This window comes from Ostrea edulis, chromosome 4 (genome assembly GCF_947568905.1).
Source record: "Ostrea edulis chromosome 4, xbOstEdul1.1, whole genome shotgun sequence".
Classification (NCBI taxonomy): Eukaryota; Metazoa; Mollusca; class Bivalvia; order Ostreida; family Ostreidae; genus Ostrea; species Ostrea edulis.
Genome location: NC_079167.1, coordinates 14,705,257 through 14,730,803, shown reverse-complemented (window position 1 = coordinate 14,730,803; position 25,547 = coordinate 14,705,257). Strand labels below are relative to the sequence as shown.

Sequence of the window (25,547 nt, the reverse complement as noted above, 5' to 3'; positions counted from 1 at the left end):
ATGTGTGCTTCCTTGTGGGATGGATAGGCAATTGTTTTATTGGTCAATTGAACCCCCTACTGCACTTTTCATTACAATTCAACGACAGCCAAATTTAAGACTTATCTGGACTTGACAATGAGACGGTAAGGTTGAGAATGAAATTTAGGGACATGCCAAGGATTCGTTGTTATTTATCATAATGTGTTTTGTGTAAAGTGACTGAAAATTGTGATGATTGTGCCCCGTGTAGTTCGTGACTGCGAAACATTGTTTTGGACGAAAAATTGTCTTGTAGATGTTAATATCTATCTTGACATGAAAAAAAAAATGAATACATAAACCTTATAAATCTTTTTATCTATGCAAGATAAGGTTTTATGTTCATATAATCCAGTCAATTACATCTATCTAAAATATGAAGGACAATTAAGGTGTCAAAACAATGTTAGGATGTTGTAAATATGCACTCTAGTTGATACAAAATTTTAACCATAGTGGTTGGACCTTTAATTTCCGGATTTCACTCGAGTTTCTATATCAAGGTCCCTCGAGAGTCGACTTCATAACGTTGCACCTTTCTATCCGTATGACGTACTGTTGCCCACTCCATATTCATGCCATGCTACATAATGTTGCACACCATGATGTCTATGCCATGGCACATAATGTTGGTGCTCTTCATCTATGCCACAACAGAAAATGTTGCCCCTCTTCATTTCCAGTTTTTGCCATTTATATAATAGTTATATGCTTTGCATGTATTGGGCCAAAATGATAGTTGGGGTTTTATCCATAGTACACAAAGCAGAGGCGAGTGCACAATGGGTGAAACCCTGACTACTATTTCAGCATAGTATATTGGTATATAAATACTTCAAGAGAATATCCAGGTCATGTTCTTTTTTTGGTTCTTGTGAAATGATATTTGACAGAGTTGTGCACCTTGGACTTAATATTTTTTAAACAATTCTTTGTTTCTGCTCATTATCTTGGTTGTTCATAGACATTTTAAATTGAAGTTTAGGATACTTTTTACTATTTATTAAAAAAAGAGATATCTATTAAACTTTGAGAGATATCTCTTAACTAAAGTTAAGATGCCTCTATCTATTAGTCTAAGTTAATAAGATATCTCTTTACCAATGCAAATGAGATATCTCTTATTAAAAGTTAAAGAGATATCTCTTTCAGAAAATGTAATACAGATATCTTTTAAAATTAAAGACATGACCTTAATAAGTTGACTACAATGGTTACTCCCGTCTATGACCTTCGCCTTTTGTATGACGCAATAAATGCACATGATCAGAATGGCTGAACGTGTAAAGGAGGTTGTCTCTACCGTGTAGAAAAGTAGATTTGTTCGACAAAGTGAATAAAAATTAGTATATATGTATAAGATGTTTGTATTTCTCATTCATACATGTGTGCACATCGAAAATCAAAAATGCCTGCATCTCGTCACTTCTATCTTCTGCCATGTAACACAATTTTTAGACGGGACGTATTATGGTACAGTGATGTCTCTGACGTACGTCCGTTCGGGGTTTTCTCTTTATAATTCCATTTCCCTTTCACATATCATGCTGAAACTTGCCGTGTAGCTTCTTTGTGGGTCACTCTAGATCATACTGCAATTTTGATCCATTTTGACCTTTTCCCAGGAGTTTTGCCCCTTTATTTGGAAATAATTATTATATGGAGGGTATATAATTTGTCCGACCTACTCCTCCCACAGTTTTCAAGTGAGAGCCTTCTTATTTTGTGGATTGTTTGTATGGGTATTGAAGATGTGCATGTGGGATGGATTTTGATTTTCTACAATTTTTGAGAAAATTACAGGTTTTTGAACTTAGTCTATTTGGAAATTAATATTCTATGGAGGGTACATAATTTGTCTGCCCAACTCCTCCCACAGTTTTGATGTGAGGACCTTCTTATTTTGTGGAGTGTTTGTATAGGTACTGAAGATAAGCATGTGGGATGGATTTTGATTTTCTACAATTTTTGAGAAAATTACAGGTTGTTGAACTTAGTCTATTTGGAAATTAATATTCTATGGAGGGTACATAATTTGTCCGCCCAACTCCTCCCACAGTTTTCAAATGAGGACCATCTTATTTTGTGGAATGTTTGTATGGGTATTGAAGATGTGTATCTGGGGAAGGAATTTGATTTTCTTCCATTTTTGAAAAAATTACAGGTTGTTGAACTAGGTCCATTTTGAGGAAATCTTGATTTTTAAGCTAAGACCCTTTGTTCATATGAAAGTTTGTCACAGCCTCATGATGGCTGATACTACCTGAAGCAAAGTTATACAAATTATAGCACAAGAAAAACACCCTATGTAAGCATTTCACAGGCGTATTATGTACCGTTTGCGGTACTCTTGTTTTGCTTTGGGGAGCATTCCGTGTGCATTCAAGGATAATCCTCTTTCAGTTAGAGAGATATCTCTCTTGAACTCAGAAAAAAATATCTACTCTGTTTTAAGAGATATCTTTCATTCAAAATTTTATAAAGATATCTCTGAAAGCAAAATCTCTTTAACTTAATATAGAGAGGTCTCTGTAGGCAGGTCAAGTACTTGTATGTTTAAGTTGGATAACGTTTGGTAGATTAGGATTATAGACTATTTATACACTTTATAGTTTCCATGGTCAATTTGAATTGAAATTTAAGATATATAAACTGTTAATAACCAGTGGGGCATTATTTTCCCCTCCAGCACATCTAATTTACTATGGTTGCTGGTACTGAGCTGATTTGTGATATATTGTATATAATAACAAGTCAGATTGGCCTTCTTTCAGTGAAATTATGGATTCTTGAAATATCGAAAGTGCTTAGGCCATTCATCTGTAAACTAATTTACAATTTCTTTTGAAGAAACACGGGGCCATGTAAATTTTCAACCAAAGGCATAATTAGTGAAGTATTTTTGGATGAAGACCAAAATTCAAGCTTGTTTCAGAAGAAGGATCACTGTCTGGAGGGGAAACAAATGGGGAAAAAATCACTGGCCAGAAAATAGAAGCTTCCTTCTATAATGAAGATTCAAGTTTGCTCGAACTATGATCTCAGAAAAGGCATTTAAAAGTCCTCTAGTCAAGAAAGAAATTAATATGCAAGTGTCCTCATTTAGTTCACTAGGGGGGCAAGGTCCACAGGGGGGGGGGTTTAAGGTTTTAAGTATGAATATCTAGGAAAATTCTTTTAAAGATATTTAAAGCCACATGGCACAATTTGTAAAATTCATATGCAAAGCATGCACGTTTTGAAAATTCAAGTTGTTCACACCATGACCCAGGGCCTTGATGGGTTCAAAGTATTCCAAGGTTTAGATTGAAGTATATAGAAAACCGTACTAGAAAATTTCTGTAACCATGTCTACTCTTATGATGATTTTGGAGGGGCATTAAAAATTTTCCAATTTTGCATGGGGATATATGCAGGGAAATTGATATAAGATTTCATCAATCACAAGGGTATAACAAGCCAAAATAAACAAGCAATTTGTTCATGATGGAAGTGTTTGGGAGTCAGACAGGTTCAGTCACCGGTGGCCAGATGGTAGAGCACCTGACTGGAGATTCAGGAGGCCCAGATTCGAATCCCAGTCTGGTCCATTGCATTTTCTCCCTTCCTGTTACTATTGTAAGTTGATTTGTTCACACCTTGACCCCATGGAGTCTTAAGCTAAGTTCTACATGCCAAAATCCATAGAAAGAAAGTGGGACATGTGAGATTAAAGTTAATGTAGGAATATATCTATAGGATATTTCTACATATGTCAAATTGATATGCCAATATGCATGCATTGGCATGTAATGTAATATAGATTAAATATTGATCTATCTGCAAATCTGACCATCTGGTCTGTCACAATATTTTTGCAGAGAGCTGCAGCTAAGTTTAATCATTTAGGTTGGGGTGGGAACATATTTTAAAAGCTCAGGTGAATGATGTGCCTTGTTCTAATTACCACTAAGATGATGTAGACAATGTATAAGGCATTGCATTTGAACATCCAGGGGGGGGGGGGGGCATGATTTCAACAAACCTGAAGCTGCACTATATCAGAAAGCTTTCATATAAATCTCAGCTTTTCTGGCTTAGTGGTTCTGGGAAGAAGATTTTTCCTATATATTTGTATGTAAAACTTTGACCCCCCATTGTGGCCCCATCCGACCCCCCGGGGGCCATGATCTTAGCAATTTATAATCTGCACTATATCAGGAAGCTTTCATATAAATCTCAGCTTTTCTGGCTCAGTGGTTCTTGAGAAGAAGATTTTAAAAGATTTTCCCTATATATTTGTATGTAAAACTTTGATGCCCCCCTTGAGGCCCCATTCAATCCCCGGGTTCCATGATTTTAACGAACTTGAATCTGCACTATATCAACAACAAAAAAACCCCACAAACAACTTTGACCCCCTATTGTGGCCCCATACGACCTCCGGGGGCCATGATTTTAACAATTTAGAATCTGCATTATATAAGGAAGCTTTCATATAAATCTCAGCTTTTCTGGCTCAGTGGTTCTTGAGAAGAAGATTTTTAAAGATTTTCCCTATATATTTGTATGTAAAACTTTGATGCCCCCCTTGAGGCCCCATTCAATCCCCGGGTTCCATGATTTTAACGAACTTGAATCTGCACTATATCAACAACAAACAAAAAAAAACAACAAAAAAACCCCCCAAAAAACTTTGACCCCCTATTGTGGCCCCATACGACCCCCGGGGGCCATGATTTTAACAATTTAGAATCTGCATTATATAAGGAAGCTTTCATATAAATCTCAGCTTTTCTGGCTCAGTGGTTCTTGAGAAGAAGATTTTTAAAGATTTTCCCTATATATTTGTAAGTAAAACTTTGATGCCCCCCTTGAGGCCCCATTCAATCCCCGGGTTCCATGATTTTAACGAACTTGAATCTGCACTATATCAACAACAAACAAAAAAAAACAACAAAAAAACCCCCCAAAAAACTTTGACCCCCTATTGTGGCCCCATACGACCCCCGGGGGCCATGATTTTAACAATTTAGAATCTGCATTATATAAGGAAGCTTTCATATAAATCTCAGCTTTTCTGGCTCAGTGGTTCTTGAGTAGATGATTTTTAAAGATTTTCCCTATATATTTGTATGTAAAACTTTGATCCCCTATTGTGGCCCCCGGGGGCCGTGATTTTAACAATTTAGAATCTGCATTATATAAGGAAGCTTTCATATAAATCTCAGCTTTTCTGGCTCAGTGGTTCTTGAGAAGAAGATTTTTAAAGATTTTCCCTATATATTTGTATGTAAAACTTTGACCCCCTATTGTGGCCCCATCCGACCCCCGGGGGCCGTGATTTTAACAATTTAGAATCTGCATTATATAAGGAAGCTTTTATATAGATCTCAGCTTTTCTGGCTCAGTGGTTCTTGAGAAGAAGATTTTTAAAGATTTTCCCTATATATTTGTATGTAAAACTTTGACCCCCTATTGTGGCCCCATCCGACCCCCGGGGGCCATGATTTTAACAATTTAGAATCTGCACTACCTAATAAAGCTTATCTATAAATTTCATCTTTTCTGGCCCAGTGGTTCTTAAGAAGAAAATTTTTTAATGACCCTACCCTATTTTTACCTTTTCTTGATTATCTCCCCTTGGAAGGTGGCCTGGCCCTTTATTGTAACAATTTGGAATTCCCTTTACATAAGGATGTTTTGTGCCAACTTTGGTTGAAATTGGCCCAGTGGTTGTTAAGAAGAAGTTGAAAATGTGAAAAGTTTACAGACGGACGGACGGACGCCGGAATACGGGTGATCAGAAAAGCTCACTTGAGCTTTCAGCTCAGGTGAGCTAAAAACATTGTTGGATATCAAACGAGAACAGCTAGGGTTGAACAATTTTTAATTGTGTAAATTTTCAGTAACAAGTCAAAATACATTTGTGTATAAGTTGAGTACAAACATGAATTGGACTTTTCATCCAATATATGGATATCAGCAGTTTATCGATAAAGAAAAAGAGGAAAATTCAGGTACACGTACTGGGAATCTATAACAATTTAAATCAACAAGATGTATTTATGAAACACCGATGCCCCTTATGACCGCAAAGTAATTCTTGTACCCGAAGAAAGTTATTGTCACAAGGAATACACATGTGAAATATGATAGCACTATCATTGTCAACATCAAGGTGGCAAAAATTTTGCCACTTATAGAAAGGTCTTGTCAAAAGGAATACACATGTGAAGTCACTAACACCAACCGTTCAATATATATAAGTTCCTTATTTTGACAGTTTTTGAACAGGTATTGATCACAAATCACACAAATAAGTAACAGACAAAGGTCAAGGTCATTCAAAATATACCTTGTATATGAAAAAAGCCTTCAACATATATTAAGTTATTGATCTTTTGGACCAAGGTCATTTTGGAACAGTCAAAGTCACTCAGAACATATATATGAGGAAAAAGTTCCTTATTTCAACAGTTTTTGAATATCATATAACACACAATAAGTAATGGGCATATTAATGGCTTTCAGACAAAGGTCATTTTGTAAAGATTAACATCCCTCAACATATACCTTGTATATGTATATGGGGGAAAAACACTTCATTTCAACAATATTTCAACAGTTATTGATCATTGTGTGTTATCATATGAAGTAGTTCATTGGTTAGATCCAGTTCGGGGAACATCCATCAGTTTTACTAATATTCTTGTTATAACAGCAATGGAACAAAATGGCGAAGTACATACTGTAGTTTATTGAAACATTAAAAATGAAATATAAAATGTGTACAATGTACCAAAAGAATAAACAAAAGATATGGCTGTGGGACTTAAAACAATGATGTTGAAAAGAAATGTGTGGTGTCATTAAAATATAGTGTCAGTAAAATACACAATTTTCATGAAATACCAGTACATAACATTAACATAATGAATTTAATATATCCTCTTTTTCTTTAAAATTACAGAAAATAAAAATCTGGTTTTTAAAGTCAATAATAATGCTTGGAAATGATTATAACAATAATGACGTTTTAAATTTGGTTAAAAGTTTGTTGATCAGCTTAATTCAAAGCCAGCTCCTGATTCTATAGCATATACCAGTTTGGTTCTGAGAGTCTCTTTGTCGTGGAACTCTGGGAGCTTCAAGAGGTTCATACAGGTACTAGCTGTTGGCAGTCGGTCTTCTTCACTTCCACCAAAGTGAACACAGAATGCTGGGTACAGATCCTGCAATGTAGTAGGGGGAAGAATAAATTTCAGGTCCTGTTGACAAAGGTTGCTAGTTTTACAGCTAACATACAAGTGTGTTTCACTTCATTGAAATCAAACTAATCCTCTTTTATAAAGAAAATTCTTCCTGGATTTGTGCATTAACATACTGCCCTATCTGATTAACTAAAGACTATGAAATATGAATGGTTCACAGTAAAATTCAAGAACTGTGTAAAACGTCCTTACAACGAACTAGTGTATTTCTTTCATGTATAGGGATTTTTGTCCGACTGTCTTAACCCTACACCTGTGCTTTGTTTTTGGTATATATAATCCGATTATAAATAAGATTTACCCTTTGTTTTCATTTGACAAAGAAAGTAATTTTGATAAAATAATTTAGAGACATGTCAATGAAACATGAGAATTTGTGTAAAGGAAGTGACTGGAAATTGTGATAATCGTTCTCTGTGCATTAAGTAACTGTGAAACTATGTTAAAGATGAGAAAGTTGTCTCGTAAATACGTACATTTATTTTAGCATGAAAAAAGAACTTAAAATACATATGCTTTAAAAAATCTTCTCATCTAGGCAAGATAAAGTTCTGTGTTGTTGAAATTAAGTTAATTACCTAAAAATATGAAGTAAATTGTGTCAAAAGAATCCAAGGATGTTGTAAATATGCAATCTGGTTACTATAAAATCTTAATCATAACGTCAGACTTTTATTTTCCAGATTTGACTCTCTCGTTTTATCTCAGTCCATTGCTGAATTTCAATAAAATCAAAGAATGTCTAAATTTCAGGGCCAGAAATGGCTTTTGTTGTACCTTGTCCTTTATTCCTGTATTCTGACTCTGTAGGCATGGGAAAGAGTTTCTACACATTTATCAAACTTATTACTTGGGGAAATATCTGGCTATTTGATAAAGATTGAAGTTTATAAATGATGGTGAGGTATATTATAATACTTTGATTCTAACAGCAATTTATGTAGATGTACCAGTATTTTTTCATGCTTTATATGTCTGTTAAGGTGAAGAGAATGATGCAATTAAAGGAAAGATAACTCAACAAAATAACTTGGGTATGCTTTCAGACAAGGCTGTATATCCCAAGCTTTCACACTGCAGTGTTACCTTGAATCCCAGCAGGGGGGGTCTTGAGCAGCTTGTAACAAACTTCAGTAGCTGACGTTTCTGTGTGTCTGTGAAGTTCTCCACGACATCCCAGAAGTTCTGGATGACTTGGTGTTGTACTGTATATCCGCCTGAGAGGCAAATAAGGCCATTCAACACAATGAGTACAAAGTACAGTAAAATGATACAGACGAATGGTGTAAAAGCAATCGCAACGAAAACTATCCTTATTAGTACTAAGACACATGTACTCTAGTTGAGACAAATTCCTAATAGGGCACATTATAACCAGGGTGCTGCTTGATGGCTAGAAATTTCTACAAACCATAATCTTTAAAATTAACCCTTATTAAACCCCATACCCAAATTCAGTAGGGACCATCATTATTCCAGTATCTCATGAAAGTTCAAGGTGAGAGGCTTCATGAACTTAGGTGGAAACAATTTTCATATCCCTAATCCTAAGAAGAGCATAGAGTCATTTGGGGATTTGGGAAAATAACATTTCTGATTTACCTTTACTGTATTGTAGATAATTTTTGTTCCTGGGTTGTTTTTTTTTACTTTCATGTTTTCATTTTCTCTTGGTGAATTTAAAATGGGGCTATTAAATTTTTAACTTCTAGTATAATTCAGCTCTAAGCAGGCAATCAAATAGGACACATTATTTATAAATTATCAACTGAATATGGGGGAACTATGTCTGCTCAAAGTCTGTGCTCTGTAATACAGACTGAGTTTGTGAGGTTCACTTCCACGCATTGACTGAAGGCAGGCATATTTCTCAATATTCATTCAATAACCTTTTTCAAAATTACATATTTTTCAAATTTTCTGAACTTCTAATTCTAGTCTCTGACAGTAAAAACTTGGGTGCTCTTTATAGAATCTATAGGAAAAAATACCAAGATACGAAATAAAGTATCTGGGTGGGCATTTGGATGAAACTGGGCAGAGATACTGTACAATCCTTTTACATGTAGTTCTTCCGTCTCAACTATTTCAAACTTTGGCCAGAATTTTAATGAATACTGAAATACTGTGGAAACCTGAGTAATGTGTGTGTTGCTTGAGATCCTCTATGTTCACTGGAACCATGGCACCTGATATCAAAGTCTGGAGCTCATGGTGGTCAAACATTCGCAACCACTCAAGGTTAATAAGGTCCGCCATTCCCTGACGGAAGGCAGTGCAATGTGTTCTTATCTGTAATACAAAAAACAAATACAGGCTACCTTAATTAAAGTTAAGTTTTGATAGAAATAAACCACATCCATTGTAAACTAAACACTGTCCCTGATTTTTAAAGGTACCAAATCCAAATAAATGGCAAATAACACTGCTTAGTAACAATCTCCTGATGTATGTAGTATCGAATTGTTCTACAAATTTACAAGTAAAACTCTTCAGCTATCTTCATTAAATGTCTGCAGACACTGACTACTATTTCTGTAGTTTGCATAGCAGACACCTAACTATTACATCTCTACCATCATCCACCTCCAATCTAGGTAAATTCAATATTTTACACAGGCAACATACAAGTATATTCCTTGAAAATTCAGGCTATCAGGAGTATATTGTAAAAGTGGTTATTTATGCTGGGGTTAAGTACACATTTTTCCAAGTCCAACATTACGCTTGGGGAAAAATATGCGGTATATTGTACTTATATCAAATATCTAAAACTATATGCATGGGGGAAATTTACGTGCTTATTAGATGACTGCGTCATTAGTGTAAATTTTCCCAAGCATAAATAACCTCTGTTACAGTATAACTACTGTTACATCTTTATGACTACTTTTGCATTAGTGACATTTACAATGTGTTGACATAGTTACCCTTAAACTTTAATTTGTATAACAATGTACATGTATTTCTTCGGAAGATAGAAAAAACACTGTTTGATATTACCTGTTTGTTGATTTTGTAGTCTGCCATAAGGTGTATATACTCTATTTTGTTGGCATCTGTGACTGCAATATTTCTTCCTCCTAGCTTCAGCTCCACCACCTGCAGGAAACAAATCCAAATTCATTTAATTCATTCTGTTAATACATGTACATATATTTGGTAGTTTTTTAGTTATTGTCATTTAATTCATTCTGTTAATACATGTACATATATTTGGTAGTTTTTTAGTTATTGTCATTTAATTCATTCTGTTAATACATGTACATATATTTGGTAGTTTTTTAGTTATTGTCATTTAATTCATTCTGTTAATACATGTACATATATTTGGTAGTTTTTTAGTTATTGTCTTTGAGAAAGATACAAATAACTGTAGTTCTACCTTTCTCTGTCCAAAATTGTCATCCACTGTTGTGAAGTCTAAACCCAGATCATCTACCTCTTTACCATTCAGAGTCTTCAGTGACAGTAGATTTCTGAAATATAACATTTACACTGAATACATCGATATTCAACATGGCAACCAGAGCACTACATAGTGATTCACGATCGCTACTTCAGTCCCTGTTACATGTACCTACCTGTACATTTCTGGATCAAGTGATGCCAAATGATGAATGTCCAGGTCTCCTCCGTGTCGACTGAGGATTTTTGACAAAAAGAAGGTAGCAAACGGAATCTCTACCAACATGTTCTCATAAATAGCCTGAAAATGGAGGAAATAGTCAGACAACTACTAAAGGTGGGCAACAAAAAACTAATACCTTAAAATTTGACTTCATTCTTGAATCACAATGTACTGAAAACTTTACCACGTAAATTTTCCACTAAATTTATTCACCACAATGAATTGATATAGACAAACCTTGCCCAACATACGTCCGAGGAAATAGTAATGCTTGGTATAATTATCCATGAGTGATACGGACTGAGGATTTGGGTACAATAATCTATCTGTGGTCATCAGGAACAATCCTCTGTTTGGATCAAATCCAGTTTTCAAAAGCTCTGACAGAAATTCTCGAAATATTCCTCCTCCATCTATACCGGCTTCATCCAAGCCTGCTGCATTCATCAACTGTACTCTCATTTTCAGCTTCAAGTTTGGTTCTAAAACAAAACATTTATGACAAACTTGTTTCCACAACTGTAATACATTAGTTTTATAAAATGCTTTCATCTCTGAATTGTTACCATATGGCTGACATACATGTATATACACTGTAACTGGACCACTTATGTCTGAATTCTAAATCCAGTGTTTTCAATATGCACTCCCACTACATGTATGTTTGTAATGACCATCAACACTGAGGTTATATTCAGACTGCATGCTAACAGAATCATTAATAAAGTTATGTGTGGATTTTCATTTGAATTTTTTTTGTCAGTGGCTGGGCTTTGATTGATTGACAAAGAATGATAAAATATGGGAGAGATCTGACCACTTGACCTAGAAATTTTGTGGTGGAGTGGATTTCTTAGTGTCTGCAGTGGCTCCCTGTGTCTGGTATTCTGTCTGTTAACTTACCATTATCAGGTGAAAGTTTGTCATAAGCATCCTCATATATATAGTTCCTCCTGATAGCGACATTAATGGAGGGACCAGTCAAGAAGTTGTGGGCATCACCCTGGTTCTCGTCCCTGTCATTCACTATCAACTTCTGCAAAATCTGCAATACAAGGAATTCTCATTTAACAATATCTTTTAAATATTCACTAAAATCAAGTTGGACAATATAGTTTCCAGCTGACACAAAATGAAACGATGACCAGGTAGGTACTTTTTTTCCATCTGGGAATTGTGTAACATATATTTCTATAAATGGTTTATGAGACTTACAATCACAAATATTATATCCAACTTGACCCCACATACTCTCATGTTATCAGTAATCTAATATCTTTTTATTACAAAATTTTATTTACAGGAAAGAGGTGGTATAAAAACGGCTCTTATTCGAAATGTACATGGAAATCACAAACATATTTTATTCACATTACCTTGACTCTTTCCTGAAATGACACCACAAATGGAAGCTCAGTAAGTATAACTAGGTTTTTCACATCTGTGTTTGATAACGGTGGCCCATCATCATCTACAAGAACAAAAAGACAATTCTGACATTGTTTACAATACAGACTACATGGATGATCATCAATTTTATACGATGTCTGTTATTTTGTTTACTACCTAACTGCGCTTTCGTGAGGTGTCTCATTGTGCCAAAGGGACGTTGAGAGAAAACTGATCCCCTTGCTCTGTACATCTGAGAAGGCTACAAAATATTGAAGAAAAGTAAGATAACAATTATATAAAAGCAATAATAATAATTTAAATGTATCAACTACAAGTAACTGACATGTATTTGTGATGATGTGCTCACCTTATCCGCATGTATCTGTACCCTATCAGACAGCCAGGAGTTTGGGGGACAGAACCGTTTTCTGGAATCCCTAGTGTACAGCTGTCTAACTAAAGTAGCTATAACCTGTAAAATTTATGGGTTAGAATAAAGATCCAAATGGAAAATCTATTGATTTTACAAACTTCTTAAGAAGGTATACTACACCAGAGAAATTTGATATGGATGAAAAGTGGAGGATATGTACAACAATATTTTGAGATTAAAAACTTTCAAATTTACTTTATCTAGTCAAAAAATGCAGATTTAGTAGAAAGCAAATTAATCTGAAAAACACCTGCTGGACTCAAACCCACAATCTACAGTTCAACAGTCGACATGCTAACCTACAAAGCTACTGAGCTAGGCGATTATTTTTTAAATGAATAGACAAATATAGTTGATATTATATTTTCATCCATGTTTTAAAAGGAAGTCAACCATTATGACAATGTAGAGTACCTCCTTAATGAAAAATAAATGTCAACCTTCATGTATATGTTATGATGTATTTTAAAATGACTTTTAAAATGATATTACAATCTAATCTAGACATGCTTGGTACCTATAAGTATATTTGGATTATACAACATCTAGAATACAGACTTTTCTACTATAAAATTCAATGTTTGGTGCTGAGATGTGTGTACAATTTAATATGAGACCTTGAATAAATAAGCCCATGTCTTGGTGTGCCTGAATGGTGCCTCCCGATCATTATATGAGCTGTCTCGGGGGTCCTTCATTGCAGTCCTGCGTAGAGCTTCTCTGTAGTCCTCTGTCACAGACAGACGAGTCTCTGGGTGGGCCAGTTCTATGATCCCCAGACAAGTGTCTCTCAACATCAGAACCATGGGAACCAGCTCTTGGAGGGAAAATGGCATGCTGCTGTCTTTGCTGCCTAAGATCACAATTAACAACAATATACAGTCACAGCTGCTTATAGGAAACCTCATTATATAGAAATCTTGGTTATAAAAACCAGCTTCTGTTCATTAATACATACATGTAATATTGTGAAAGCTGCTTAATAGTTTTCCTTTATGAGCAAAACTTGTACTTAATTCATCACTTGATTTCATGGTCTGTATAACCACAACAAAAGTACCGCAAATGGTACAACATATGCCCGTGGCCCGTTAGACCTTCAGTGCAGTATCTGTATCCATAATGAAAATTATTTGACATACTTTTAGCCTTAAGTAGGTCACAGTGCACCAATCAAGTTTAAATTTGAACTGATTATGCATTTCTCTGAGAGGGAGGTTGTGACAAAATTACAGGGCAATACCATAACAAAATCAAGAAATGTTTGTATAACATATATATGTCCCCTGTGGTGTAAAATTGAAAAGGGTTATACACATGCATCATTTAATTGATAGCAGTGCCAAACAAATTAAAGATATTGAGAAGACAATATCTTCCTATGTCCAGAGTGGATTGACCATTTGACCTAAAAATCAATAGAGGTCATCTACTCTTTAAGATGTACCAATGTACTAAGTTTGATGTCTGTCAAGCAAAGGGTTCTCAAAATATTGAGTGGACAGTATATTCCTATGTCCAGTTTAACCCTTGACCTTTAACCATGTGACCTCAAATTCAATAGGGGTAATCTACTCCTTACAATGTACCAGTGTATCAAGTTTAAAGTCTGTCAAAGAAAAGGGTTCTCAAGATATTGAGCGAACAATCTCTTTCATGTCCAGAGTGGATTGACCCTTGACCTTTTGACCTGAAAATCAATATAGGTCCTCTTTTTCTTATAACCAACCCACATATGAAATATCATTACGATCAAGTGAATGGTTCTCAAGATATTGAGCGGATAACATATGGTCTACCGACCAACATAACGACTGGCCAATGGACCAACAAAGTTTTTCTAGTAAGTGTTACTAAAACTTTGACCTTTAGAAACAATAGGCAAGCTCTGCTTGGCATAAGATATATGTATGCCAAGTTTGACGGTCCTAGCCCCAATGGTTCGGTCAATATCCTGTCTACAAGGTTTTCCTACTAAGTGATACTACATCCTTGACCTTTAACCTTGAAAAACAAAAGACATAATCCTAATAGTTTGGTCTATATTCTGCCAAAATGGTTTTCCTATTGATTGATACTACCATTTCGACCTTGAAAAACAATAGGCATCTTCCTCTCATAATGATCAAATGTACCAAGTTTTAAGATCCTGGAGTTTACGATTCATTTTGCATTTTGCCAAAATCTGTCCCGTCTTTGACAGGCATAAAAAATGACAAAATTGTTATTTAATTAATGGAAAGCATTTGTGAAATCATGATACATATCAATATAACAATAAATCTGACTTTTCTTATATCTTTTTACACATATACAAGAGTATACAAATACTTTGTCTTACTTTTCATGTCTCCATAGAAGTCAGCATCATGTAGTGTGTAAAGGGAGTGGCTGAACATGGAACAGAACACTGACAACAGTGGTACGATTCTTTGCATATCACTGTCCGACATCTCCAGACCTCGGGACAGAGTCTGCAGCAGTGTGATCTGTGACCTGCAAGGCAGTCACTATATAATGAATACAGAGCTTGCTTTAACACTTGCTAGTACTGTACATGTACACGTTTTTCTCAACATTCTGAAATTGCAAAGTGACTTAAGCTTGCATTAAAAACATTCTGGTTTTGGCAATGAAAAGTGTTACATCCCATACATAATATCTACTGACCAGTCTCAATAGTAGGACCTACCCAGTCACGATAGTAAAACATGTACCTAACCAGTCACGATAGTAATACATGTACCTACCCAGTCACGATAGTAAAACATGTACCTACCCAGTCACGATAGTAATACATGTACCTACCCAGTCACGATAGTAATACATGTACCTACCCAGTCACGATAGTAAAACATGTACCTACCCAGTCACGATAGTAAAACATGTACCTACCCAGTCACGATAGTAAAACATGTACCTACCTAGTCACGATAGTAATACGTGTACCTACCCAGTCACGACAGTAAAACGTGTACCTACCCAGTCACGATAGTAATACGTGTACCTACCCAGTCACGATAGTAATACATGTACCTACCCAGTCACGACAGTAAAACGTGTACCTACCCAGTCACGATAGAATACGTGTACCTACCCAGTCACGATAGTAATACATGTACCTACCCAGTCACAATAGTAAAACGTGTACCTACCCAGTCACGATAGTTATACATGTACCTACCCAGTCACGATAGTAAAACGTGTACCTACCCAGTCACGATAGTAAAACGTGTACCTACCCAGTCACGATAGTAAAACATGTACCTACCCAGTCACGATAGTAATACGTGTACCTACCCAGTCACGATAGTAAAACGTGTACCTACCCAGTCACGATAGTAAAACGTGTACCTACCCAGTCACGATAGTAAAACGTGTACCTACCCAGTCACGATAGTAATACGTGTACCTACCCAGTCACGATAGTTATACATGTACCTACCCAGTCACAATAGTAAAACATGTACCTACCCAGTCACGATAGTAAAACGTGTACCTACCCAGTCACGATAGTAATACGTGTACCTACCCAGTCACGATAGTAAAACGTGTACCTACCCAGTCACGATAGTAAAACGTGTACCTACCCAGTCACGATAGTTATACATGTACCTACCCAGTCACGATAGTTATACATGTACCTACCCAGTCACGATAGTAAAACGTGTACCTACCCAGTCACGATAGTAAAACATGTACCTACCCAGTCACGATAGTTATACATGTACCTACCCAGTCACGATAGTAATACATGTACCTACCCAGTCACAACAGTAATACATGTACCTACCCAGTCACTGTTGTGTTGGACACATGAGTACAGGTTATCCATAGCAACTTCATAAATTTGGTGTTAAATGCTAGACTATACAATAACCTGTAACAGCAAGAGCACATGTATAAATAGATTATCCCACAGCGTCATGCAAAATTAATGTACAATCATAATCAAATTCTACCCAGCTTTCTACAAATTTACTGTGTAGATTTTTATTTCTTTTTACTGGGTACCAAGTTTTCTTTTGAGATGAATATTATGAAATATTACAACAGACTGTTAACAGTAGGAGTAATATTTCTTTTTGAGTTTATAGAACTGGGATTGAATGTGAAACAATTACATATTCATGACAATGATTTGATTCTCTCCTCTAAACAACACAAAGTATCTAAACAAAATAACATGTATGGAACCTTGAAAACATTGAAAACAACTTAAATCCTCCATTTTTAGAGATTTGTTGTCCTCTGCACCGATTATTAATTAAAACTGCCTCAAAAACACAAATGAAGTAGATAAGCTACCTTAGAAAACAACTGCATAATCTGTAATATACAGAATCCCAAGTCAAGAATAAAGTAATAATATAAAGAACAAGCATTCTGAGAGTATTGCATGGCAATACATAGTCTCCTACTGGTAACAAAAATTACTGTACCACAACAATATTCAGTAGGTTATGGTAAAGGGGACAATTGTTTTATATGTTATTAAGGTAATCATATCATTACATTAGGCGCTATATATTAATAATAATTATTATGCATTTTAATTCTGACACTATGAATATCTTATTCACATGTATGTGCACATCGATTTTATATTATCTTTTCTTTCACATTTGTAAAGCGCTTTAGAGAACTAATATGTAGCGACATTGTTGTGTTACTATGCTAGAAGTTTTAATGAGTGTAGTACTCTTATCTACAGAAATAAAAAAAACTTGGATGTAAACTAATAATTCATGCTATTTTTCTAAGTCCTTGTTATGGCAAAGCAATGCACTGAATATCAAACAAATATCTGCAAGCACAACAAAAATAAAAGTCTGGAAAACTGATAATTCATGCTATTTTTCTAAGTTCAAGGGCCACTACTAAATGAAAAATCAACGGACCGAGACGAAATTCGAACTTGATCTGTAACTTGTTATACACATGTAGCAAAGCAATAACTCAAATATCAAATGAATATCTGCAAGAACAGAGAAAAAAAGTGCGGAAAACTGATCTGACGGACAGACAGACGGATGGAGCGCAAACCTAAAGTCCCCTTTGCCTTCGTTGGTAAGGGACTAATTACCAGCCCAGTGAATAAAGTATCAAAATATAAGTACAGTGTACATAGTTAAATGACAGTACCATGAATAAAGTAAAAATATACAAAGTTAATTACCAGCTCCACGAAAAAATACTAATACATAGAATTAATTACCAGCCCTTGAATAATGTATCATTTTACAGAATTAATTGCCAGCCTAGTGGATAATGTAATTATATACAGAATTAATTGCCAGAATGTGAATAAAGTATTCTGCATAGATTATGATTTGTTTTGTTCAAAACAAAGTATCATAATATTCACAGATTTGAGTTATTGTTTTATCCTTATGTAGAATGTTGGATACAAACCTAAGTTTATGAATGGACAGATGCTGTTGAGACATGAGGGAATGACAAATAAGACAGACAGAAGAAATGAGATGTGGATCCATTCTGTAGTTCAAACACTCCACCACGCAGCGAACAAATTTCTGGGAATTCAAGAAATTCACACAGTCGGCAGCTAAATCACGAAGTTCTTTTGAGATCATAACCTGAAAGTTTTTCAGTAACACAGATTAATTTAGACATTGTAGAGAGAATTGTGTAAAGCCAACAATTTTATAGAAGTACATGTACACTACGATTCTGAGAATAATGTTGATGCTTTGCATGTCTCCATTATTTAAGTCGTACTCTTTCTCAGTAGTGCATTGCAAGTGTAGATGTCTGATTACTTTACATCATACACAAGTAATGAATATTTGAGTGAATTCTCATGATGCCTTTTTTGTGAAATCAAAAGTCTTCGTTCTTAGTTTACATAGCTTATAGTCCTTCTGAGTATATCACTTGCAGTTTTATACCATGAAAGATGTTTTCGCCAAATTAAGCAATCAGGTAATGTAGAGAGGCAGTACATGTAATTTGATCTATTTTGATTTACAATGTTAGCAAATGAAATAATCATTATCACTTGATGAATCTCTTAATAATCAACTAGATATCATTATGATGGCAAGCATCACAAAAGGGCAATAATTGCGAAGTTCATGCTCCATAACACAAAGCCCAATTTTAACTTAATCTGCAATTCATTTAAACATGCATAAATTTTCAATTCAATAGCTGCAGGGATAGAAAAAAAGTCCAGAAAGCATCTGCATAGATGGACGGTTGTACACACACACTGCGGCACAGGCTGATCACTATATGCCACACGCCTATTGTGGAGCCCTAAGAAAATTAGCCTTGTAATGTCAGAGCAGATGATAACATTGCTCAAAAGAGTATAAACAAACCCAAATTGCAGAATGTCATTGGAGAGATTCAGATGATTTGTAAATAAAAAATGTCTATTTACTATGGAATCTTCTTCATCACTGCTGTCGCTATCACTGTCAGTGCTGGATTTAAACACTCCGGCTGGCAGGTGTGGCAGTAAGGTTTTCAGTACAGAGAGGAAGTCCACTGCATCACTCACACTCAAACTCTCTATAAAACACAGACAACACAGTTTTAACTTCTAACATGACAGAAAATAAATCTGCAGAAATTTTGGATGCAATGTTGCTGCATTCCCACGTGTTGGATTTGTTCGGGAAACTGTAGCCTTTCTGCTTCTCTTATGCACTTCCAGTTGTAAAAATACTAAGTTTAAGTCCCTGGTATACATGTACATGTAGGTTGTACCCCCTAAAAAATTTGCATGGGGTGAAACCTACTCCTCTTAGAAAACTTCCCGGATTTGTGCATGTACCCACTATATGTAGCTACCCTCACCCTAACGTTAGCACCAACATGTATATCTAAAAAAGTTCATAATCTTGTGACTTTGTACGATCAAAAATGACGATTGATAGGGTTATGGGATTTTTTTCGCATGAATATCACACATTATCATTCATGTTATTGTGATAAAGAATATGCAGTATTTTCTTTCAAAGTTTAAAACGTACCAATATTTTTCTCTGCAAAAGTTATGACTGAGCTTAGTAACCAGGGGGATGGTGTTACGACAGGAGATCTCTTTAAGTTGGTATTTCCTGGACCAGAAACAGATGATGTCTGCTGAATCAGGGTCTGTATCAGCTCCACAAAAGGGAAGGGAAATTTACTGTAGACCATCGCAGGGATCAGGAATTGTTCCACCTGCTCTGAGTAGGCTGGGCAAAACAGGTAGTAACACACACTCCTCAGCACTAAATCACTGTGACAAGTCAGATATACGATGATTCATTAATTATATACAATAAGACATGTTATCTATCATTCAATGAAAGGACATATGCTTAAATGACAATCCTAAATATAAATTTTTAAAATCATGAAAAATGCAAAGCACTAAGAATGAAAGCACTTACCAAAATTCTTTATTCTTTGATAATACAGCAAACTGAATAGGGCTCACAATCATCTTAAAAATACTATCAGCCTGTGGTGTGGGTGGGTGGGGAGACTTCTCCAAACTTTGAGGAACTTTTGCTTCCAACACATGTCTCATAGATCCAAAATATTCTGCATATAAATGTATCCACATATTTCATAAATAAATCATAATCTGATATATAGAAAAAATAATTTCAAAGTAATATTCTTTGTACTGTACAATTATGCAATCCACACCTTTTTTGATCAGAAATAACCAAATTTTGCCAAGAATTTCCTTCTTTTCTTTAAAGGTGTCTACTGAAGTGAATATTTCCAACATTCTCATTGGAGGACCCCAAGACCTTGAATCTGTCACATTTTGCAGATTCCTAAAATAACAAACAATAGATTGTAGATGCGTGCTTACTGGAGATTAAATGCCGAAAAAGTTACAAAATACATGTAATGTCAACAAATTCTTTACCATTTACAACATAAAACCAATTCTTCAACAACATAATACCTACTCCTAACTCAAGAACATTTAATATATAGAGATTCATTAGTGTCAGTTTTTAATATAGAGGTAAATCTTAACTTGGTTACTTACTTCAGACAGAGTAACAGAAGATGCTTTAGAAGAAAAATACCAGACTCCCCAGTCTGCGTTACTTTTGATTTCACTGACTCAGTCTGTTTGATTACAAGTTGGCAAAGCTGAATCTGAAAATCATGTAAATACTTATAAACATGCAAAGCTACCACTATTTTGTAAATAAGGCATATAACAACTGTATAATGACATAAATTCATATTATAAATAGTATCAGAACTGTGCTATGCATTGAACTTATTTGTACATAATAGTTACCTTCAACAGACTGTGTACCAGGAAATTTTCATCCAAATGCATACAAAATTGATTTAATTTAAATTAATTCAAAACCATCTTTTACTACTTAAGGATGTGAGTAATTTGTCCAGTTTATAATTTGCCTACTCAGGATGAGGGCAAAACGGATGAAAATAAAACAAGTGTGAATATTTCCCAGCATTAACAGTATCCTAAAGCTAAAAAATTTAACACATCCCATTTTTTAAAAAGATAAGACTTACCAGTCGGTCTCGATCTCTTTCACAGTCTGTTCTGTAAAAATAACACAGTCTCCTAATGGCATCAAACAAAGTCACTGGGTCTGTGATCTTTTTGGTGATCAGCTGGTCATACTCTTGTCGAAGAATCTCTCTCTGTTAAAAATGTGAAATATGTAGCATCAACTTTAAGCCCAAGACTTGCACTATTCTATATTTTGTATGATATCAATGGCTTAATTACTTTCTAAAATTTTTATGTTTTGCGAAGATATATATATTATTACTACAGTAACTTGATCCGAAGAGTCGGATCACATCGAGTTGACAGGAGCGGATCATCAGATCAGATGATCCGTGCCTGTCAACGAGACATGATCCAACTCTTCGGATCAAGTTACTGTAGTAATGATAAATTTATTATATACCCCCTTATGCATTTTAAATCCACATTTATAAGATAATAAATGTAATCCAAATTATCAAAAACACAGACATACCATACAATTATGTTTTGTGTACGCAGTTTTGTTTGTGACGCGGTCAATATTTTCCACAAATAACGTTGCGTTGATGCATAATGTGACGGCATCAGTTTCAGAGGATACTGATATGGAATCAGAAAATTACAGTGTGTGATCCGGGAAACCGGATCACACGCTGTGAAATCCACAGTATCAAAGAACGATACATTGTTGGGTATACAATAAAATGAAATTATTTTACCTGTCTTTTTCTTTCAATATGGCCTCGATAAGCAGACTGAATTATCACAGATGAACTGTTTCTTTGCCTTTTTTCCTATAAATATCATAATAATGAAATGAAAACTAAATTACAAAAAACAGACATGTATATTTTTCCCAATTTATTTTCAATTAAGTACCATCTACTTCATATATACATAAATATTTATTTCAACAAAAATTGGGGGTTACTAGTTAAACACCACAAAAGAAAATGCAGTGTCTTCCTTAAGAAACTGTTTGATGTCATATACTGTACCTCTCGTTTTTCTCTTCCAGCCTTTGTCCTTGTCAGTAATGAATCTGTCTGCTCCTACAGAAATACATCGTAAGACTAAAATGAAAACGATGTTTATTTTTTTCCCAACTTGATTGCCTGACATAAATCTCCCTGACTTGAAAAGTGTTTTATTTACACACCTTTTATCCCGAGACATAATGTTTTTCTTCAGCAGATGTTATCCTGAATTTTGTGGGTACAAGTTATTTCCGTGGCTTAGATAAACAGCCCATTTGGAGAAATAACTGACAGTCAACTTTAACAATTTGAAAAAAAATTAAGATTTTGCCTACCTCACCAACCCAAAGTTTAAATTAAACAGGTTGGGAACACTTCCCCTATAGGCCAATCCGAAAACATGAGTTATCTTTCCTTGATCCGGAACGTAGTGCCCTTGCGTAACAGTAGTTTAAGACTTCCGGGTAGTATATTCGAGAAGCGTCATTATCAACAGTGCAGAAGACCGCAAAGATATTGCTGTATAATTTAACAGTAATCATGCCAACAAATATGTTAACGTTAATAAAAAATCCCAATGCATAAGTTTACTTCATACACGTGAAAATAACCAACTTTGCATGTAAAAATAATAGAAAATTAATGTTGTAAGTAGAGGACCCCCCCCCCCCCCCTCCCCGATAGAATGTTCTATCGTTAAAGTGATGTAATTTCCTACGGCGGGCCTGTCATGAGACGCAGTTAGATTATTCTAACTACCCTTCCCCCTCCCACTTTCCAGGATTTTACGTGTTTTATGACTGAAATTAGTATATATTATATATTGCATACATTTCATCAGGATCTTTAGCCCGTGTTTCAATAGTCAGATTTATAATAAAATATCAGAAGTTACTTGTTCAATATCAAAGTAGTACATTCAGCGATAACAGTTCTGCCACGATGAACGTCTTGGTATGTCGGACTGACACCTCTGGATTTTGAAAATGTCCATCTCTTTGATTGGCGAGTAAAATTTATCCCAGCCTGTACTTGTAAGTGAGAGTCCACTGACAGATTTCCAGCTGACTACTCACAAATTTTATACAGTTTCAAATACAAGTATAACCATAAAGAAATTCATCGTCACAAACCATCTTTAAACTGACATTTACACATACAATTGTTTTGAAAATAAAATAACTTATAATTGAACGCCCTGAATTTATAGTCGGCAAGAGTGTGTACCTGTAAATACAGCCATTTGGGGTAAAATATTTGGAGTTTTACTCAAATTATTTTGTAAATTTGTGGCGAAAAGGGGGATCTAAATCTGTCATTGCAATTTCTGTTATGACACGATACGTGCCTATATATAATCACTTACATTTCAAGGGGGCTAAAACGAATAAAAGAGGGAAGATACAGAGACGTCAAAAGCATTCTATTGGGGGTTAAACTTACCTTCCCCCAGAAAGTACATTTGAGAATATACCCCCCCCCCCCCCCCCCCCCCCCCCGGCGGACCACACAGGTCTATGAAAAATAATTTATTTCAATCGAGCAATATTGAATAAAATTAATTAATTTTTTTTATTTAATTACCTATTTTTCTGCATTTTAAACATATCAGTTGATATTTTAAAACAATTCCAGCCTCATGCTGCAGTGTACAAATGATTTGCACACAGAATGAACACGTCCAGGTACTTTGGAGAAAGTTACCCAAACATTGCTATCTGGTTTATTTTTGAAAGAATCGATTGGTAGTGGTGGAATAATTTTTGCGCTGATAAAACAATGAGAGCGTTGATTTCCTAATGTAATAGATTTTTTTTTTTTTTGAGAGGGGGGGGGGGGGGGGCATGTTATGCAAGATCTTTGCACGTGTCGATCCTCGTAAAAACCCGAGCTTTGAGTTGATGAGATACCATCATCTCTTGAGAATCAGAAGTTCTGTTCTGATTTCATACAAAATAATTATGTCAGTCGTTATTGGAGACATATGTAAACAAATGAAAGTCTGCGTGATTTCCAATTCAGTTTTTAACCCCACCCCCCCACCGAAAAATCACAGCCGACTCGATCAAGAAATTCGTTTTTGTTTCCATTAACATTTTCTTACTCTCTCGTATAAATGATTTCAACTGTTTACGATTTTGAACAACACCCATACTAATATAACTCTTATGTAATATATGCGCAGCCTGAGTGTGTTACTACCCGGAAGTTGTCATATTCACACTAAATGTAAGAATACAAAGAGAGATAACTCACGTTTTCGGAAAGGCCTATAGCGAGATATTCTCGCTAAAACACGATTATCCCTCTTTAGCGAGAAATAAACATTACCATAAACAGGTGTTTTGGTGTCTTTATTGAAAATAATGGCAAATCCCGTGCAACACTGAATAAGTGCGACACGCACTCAACATGATGCGAATTGTTTCTATGAAATTGACAACATAGTAATGAAATTGCATACCAAAGTTGCTGCGTAAGAGGGAAGCAGTCTGAAATCCAATACACATCGTTCGTGTTTTTGTTTTGATTTATATATTTGCAGAAGTATCAGACATTTTAGCACTTTTTCTTCTTTTCACGTGAATCACGAAAAGATGTACTCTGTGGGTGTTTTTCTCTGTTGTACGCGATATATTTATTCTCGCTAGAGAGGGATAATCGCGTTTTAGTGAGAATATATCGCTATAGGGGAAGTGTTCCCAACCTGTTAAAATCGGGAAAGGATCTAGAAAGCATTCTGACATAATTTGCAACGTTCTACATTATCTACATATTCATTAGTAAATTTTTGGTATTTTTCTTAATAGGTGGTCCATTTATTTCAAGACAATGTAAGATAAACCATATAAACCATCTATTTCTCCCATTCTAACCCTCAACAATGCTCAAGTTCATAGAGAAAGTTCGGAAACCCCGGGTTTTACCAGCGGCAGATTACGAGATATTTTTATCAAATTGTGATTTTTTTAAATGTCACCTAGACTCTACTAAAACTGACAAAAAATTAGAACATATCGCATATTTCATAAGCTCGTATGTCATAAACATACGAACTTAAACTGACATAAAAATAAACGACATTGTACTAAATATTTTTGTTTACATTTACATTGTTCTTTCACAGAATTTCATTAAAATTACCTTTCTACTGGCACCTCTCAAAGACTGTATTGGTTTTCTTCGAAAATCACCCTCAAAACTATACATCTTTGTAGGATTTTTTCCCTCTAATGACAAGTTCTAGAATGTTTTCGGTATTTTTGTTCAGCTGAGCTGAATCATGCAAACTTTCATCAGAGACGACAGTTTTCATTGGTTGATT

At 35.1% G+C, this 25,547-nt stretch overlaps 1 protein-coding gene across 1 annotated transcript; it reads right to left on the bottom strand.

Moving 5' to 3' along the window:
- Nucleotides 1-5,873: 5,873 nt before the first annotated feature.
- On the bottom strand, nucleotides 5,874-25,534 carry LOC125670734 (ubiquitin-protein ligase E3C-like). The gene is made up of 24 exons (XM_048906086.2): nucleotides 25,367-25,534; nucleotides 22,244-22,297; nucleotides 21,965-22,039; nucleotides 21,263-21,394; nucleotides 20,757-20,869; nucleotides 20,402-20,535; nucleotides 20,140-20,293; nucleotides 19,735-19,985; nucleotides 19,140-19,270; nucleotides 18,146-18,330; nucleotides 16,524-16,610; nucleotides 15,072-15,226; nucleotides 13,348-13,583; nucleotides 12,665-12,769; nucleotides 12,472-12,556; nucleotides 12,282-12,376; nucleotides 11,809-11,950; nucleotides 11,143-11,387; nucleotides 10,859-10,983; nucleotides 10,660-10,753; nucleotides 10,278-10,376; nucleotides 9,410-9,566; nucleotides 8,361-8,491; nucleotides 5,874-7,235 (listed from the first exon to the last, which is right to left on the bottom strand). Exons 1-24 carry the CDS (start codon nucleotides 25,430-25,432, stop codon nucleotides 7,065-7,067), a joined length of 3,222 nt encoding a protein of 1,073 aa, XP_048762043.2. The 5' UTR covers nucleotides 25,433-25,534; the 3' UTR covers nucleotides 5,874-7,064.
- Between the last annotated feature and the right edge of the window lie 13 nt (nucleotides 25,535-25,547).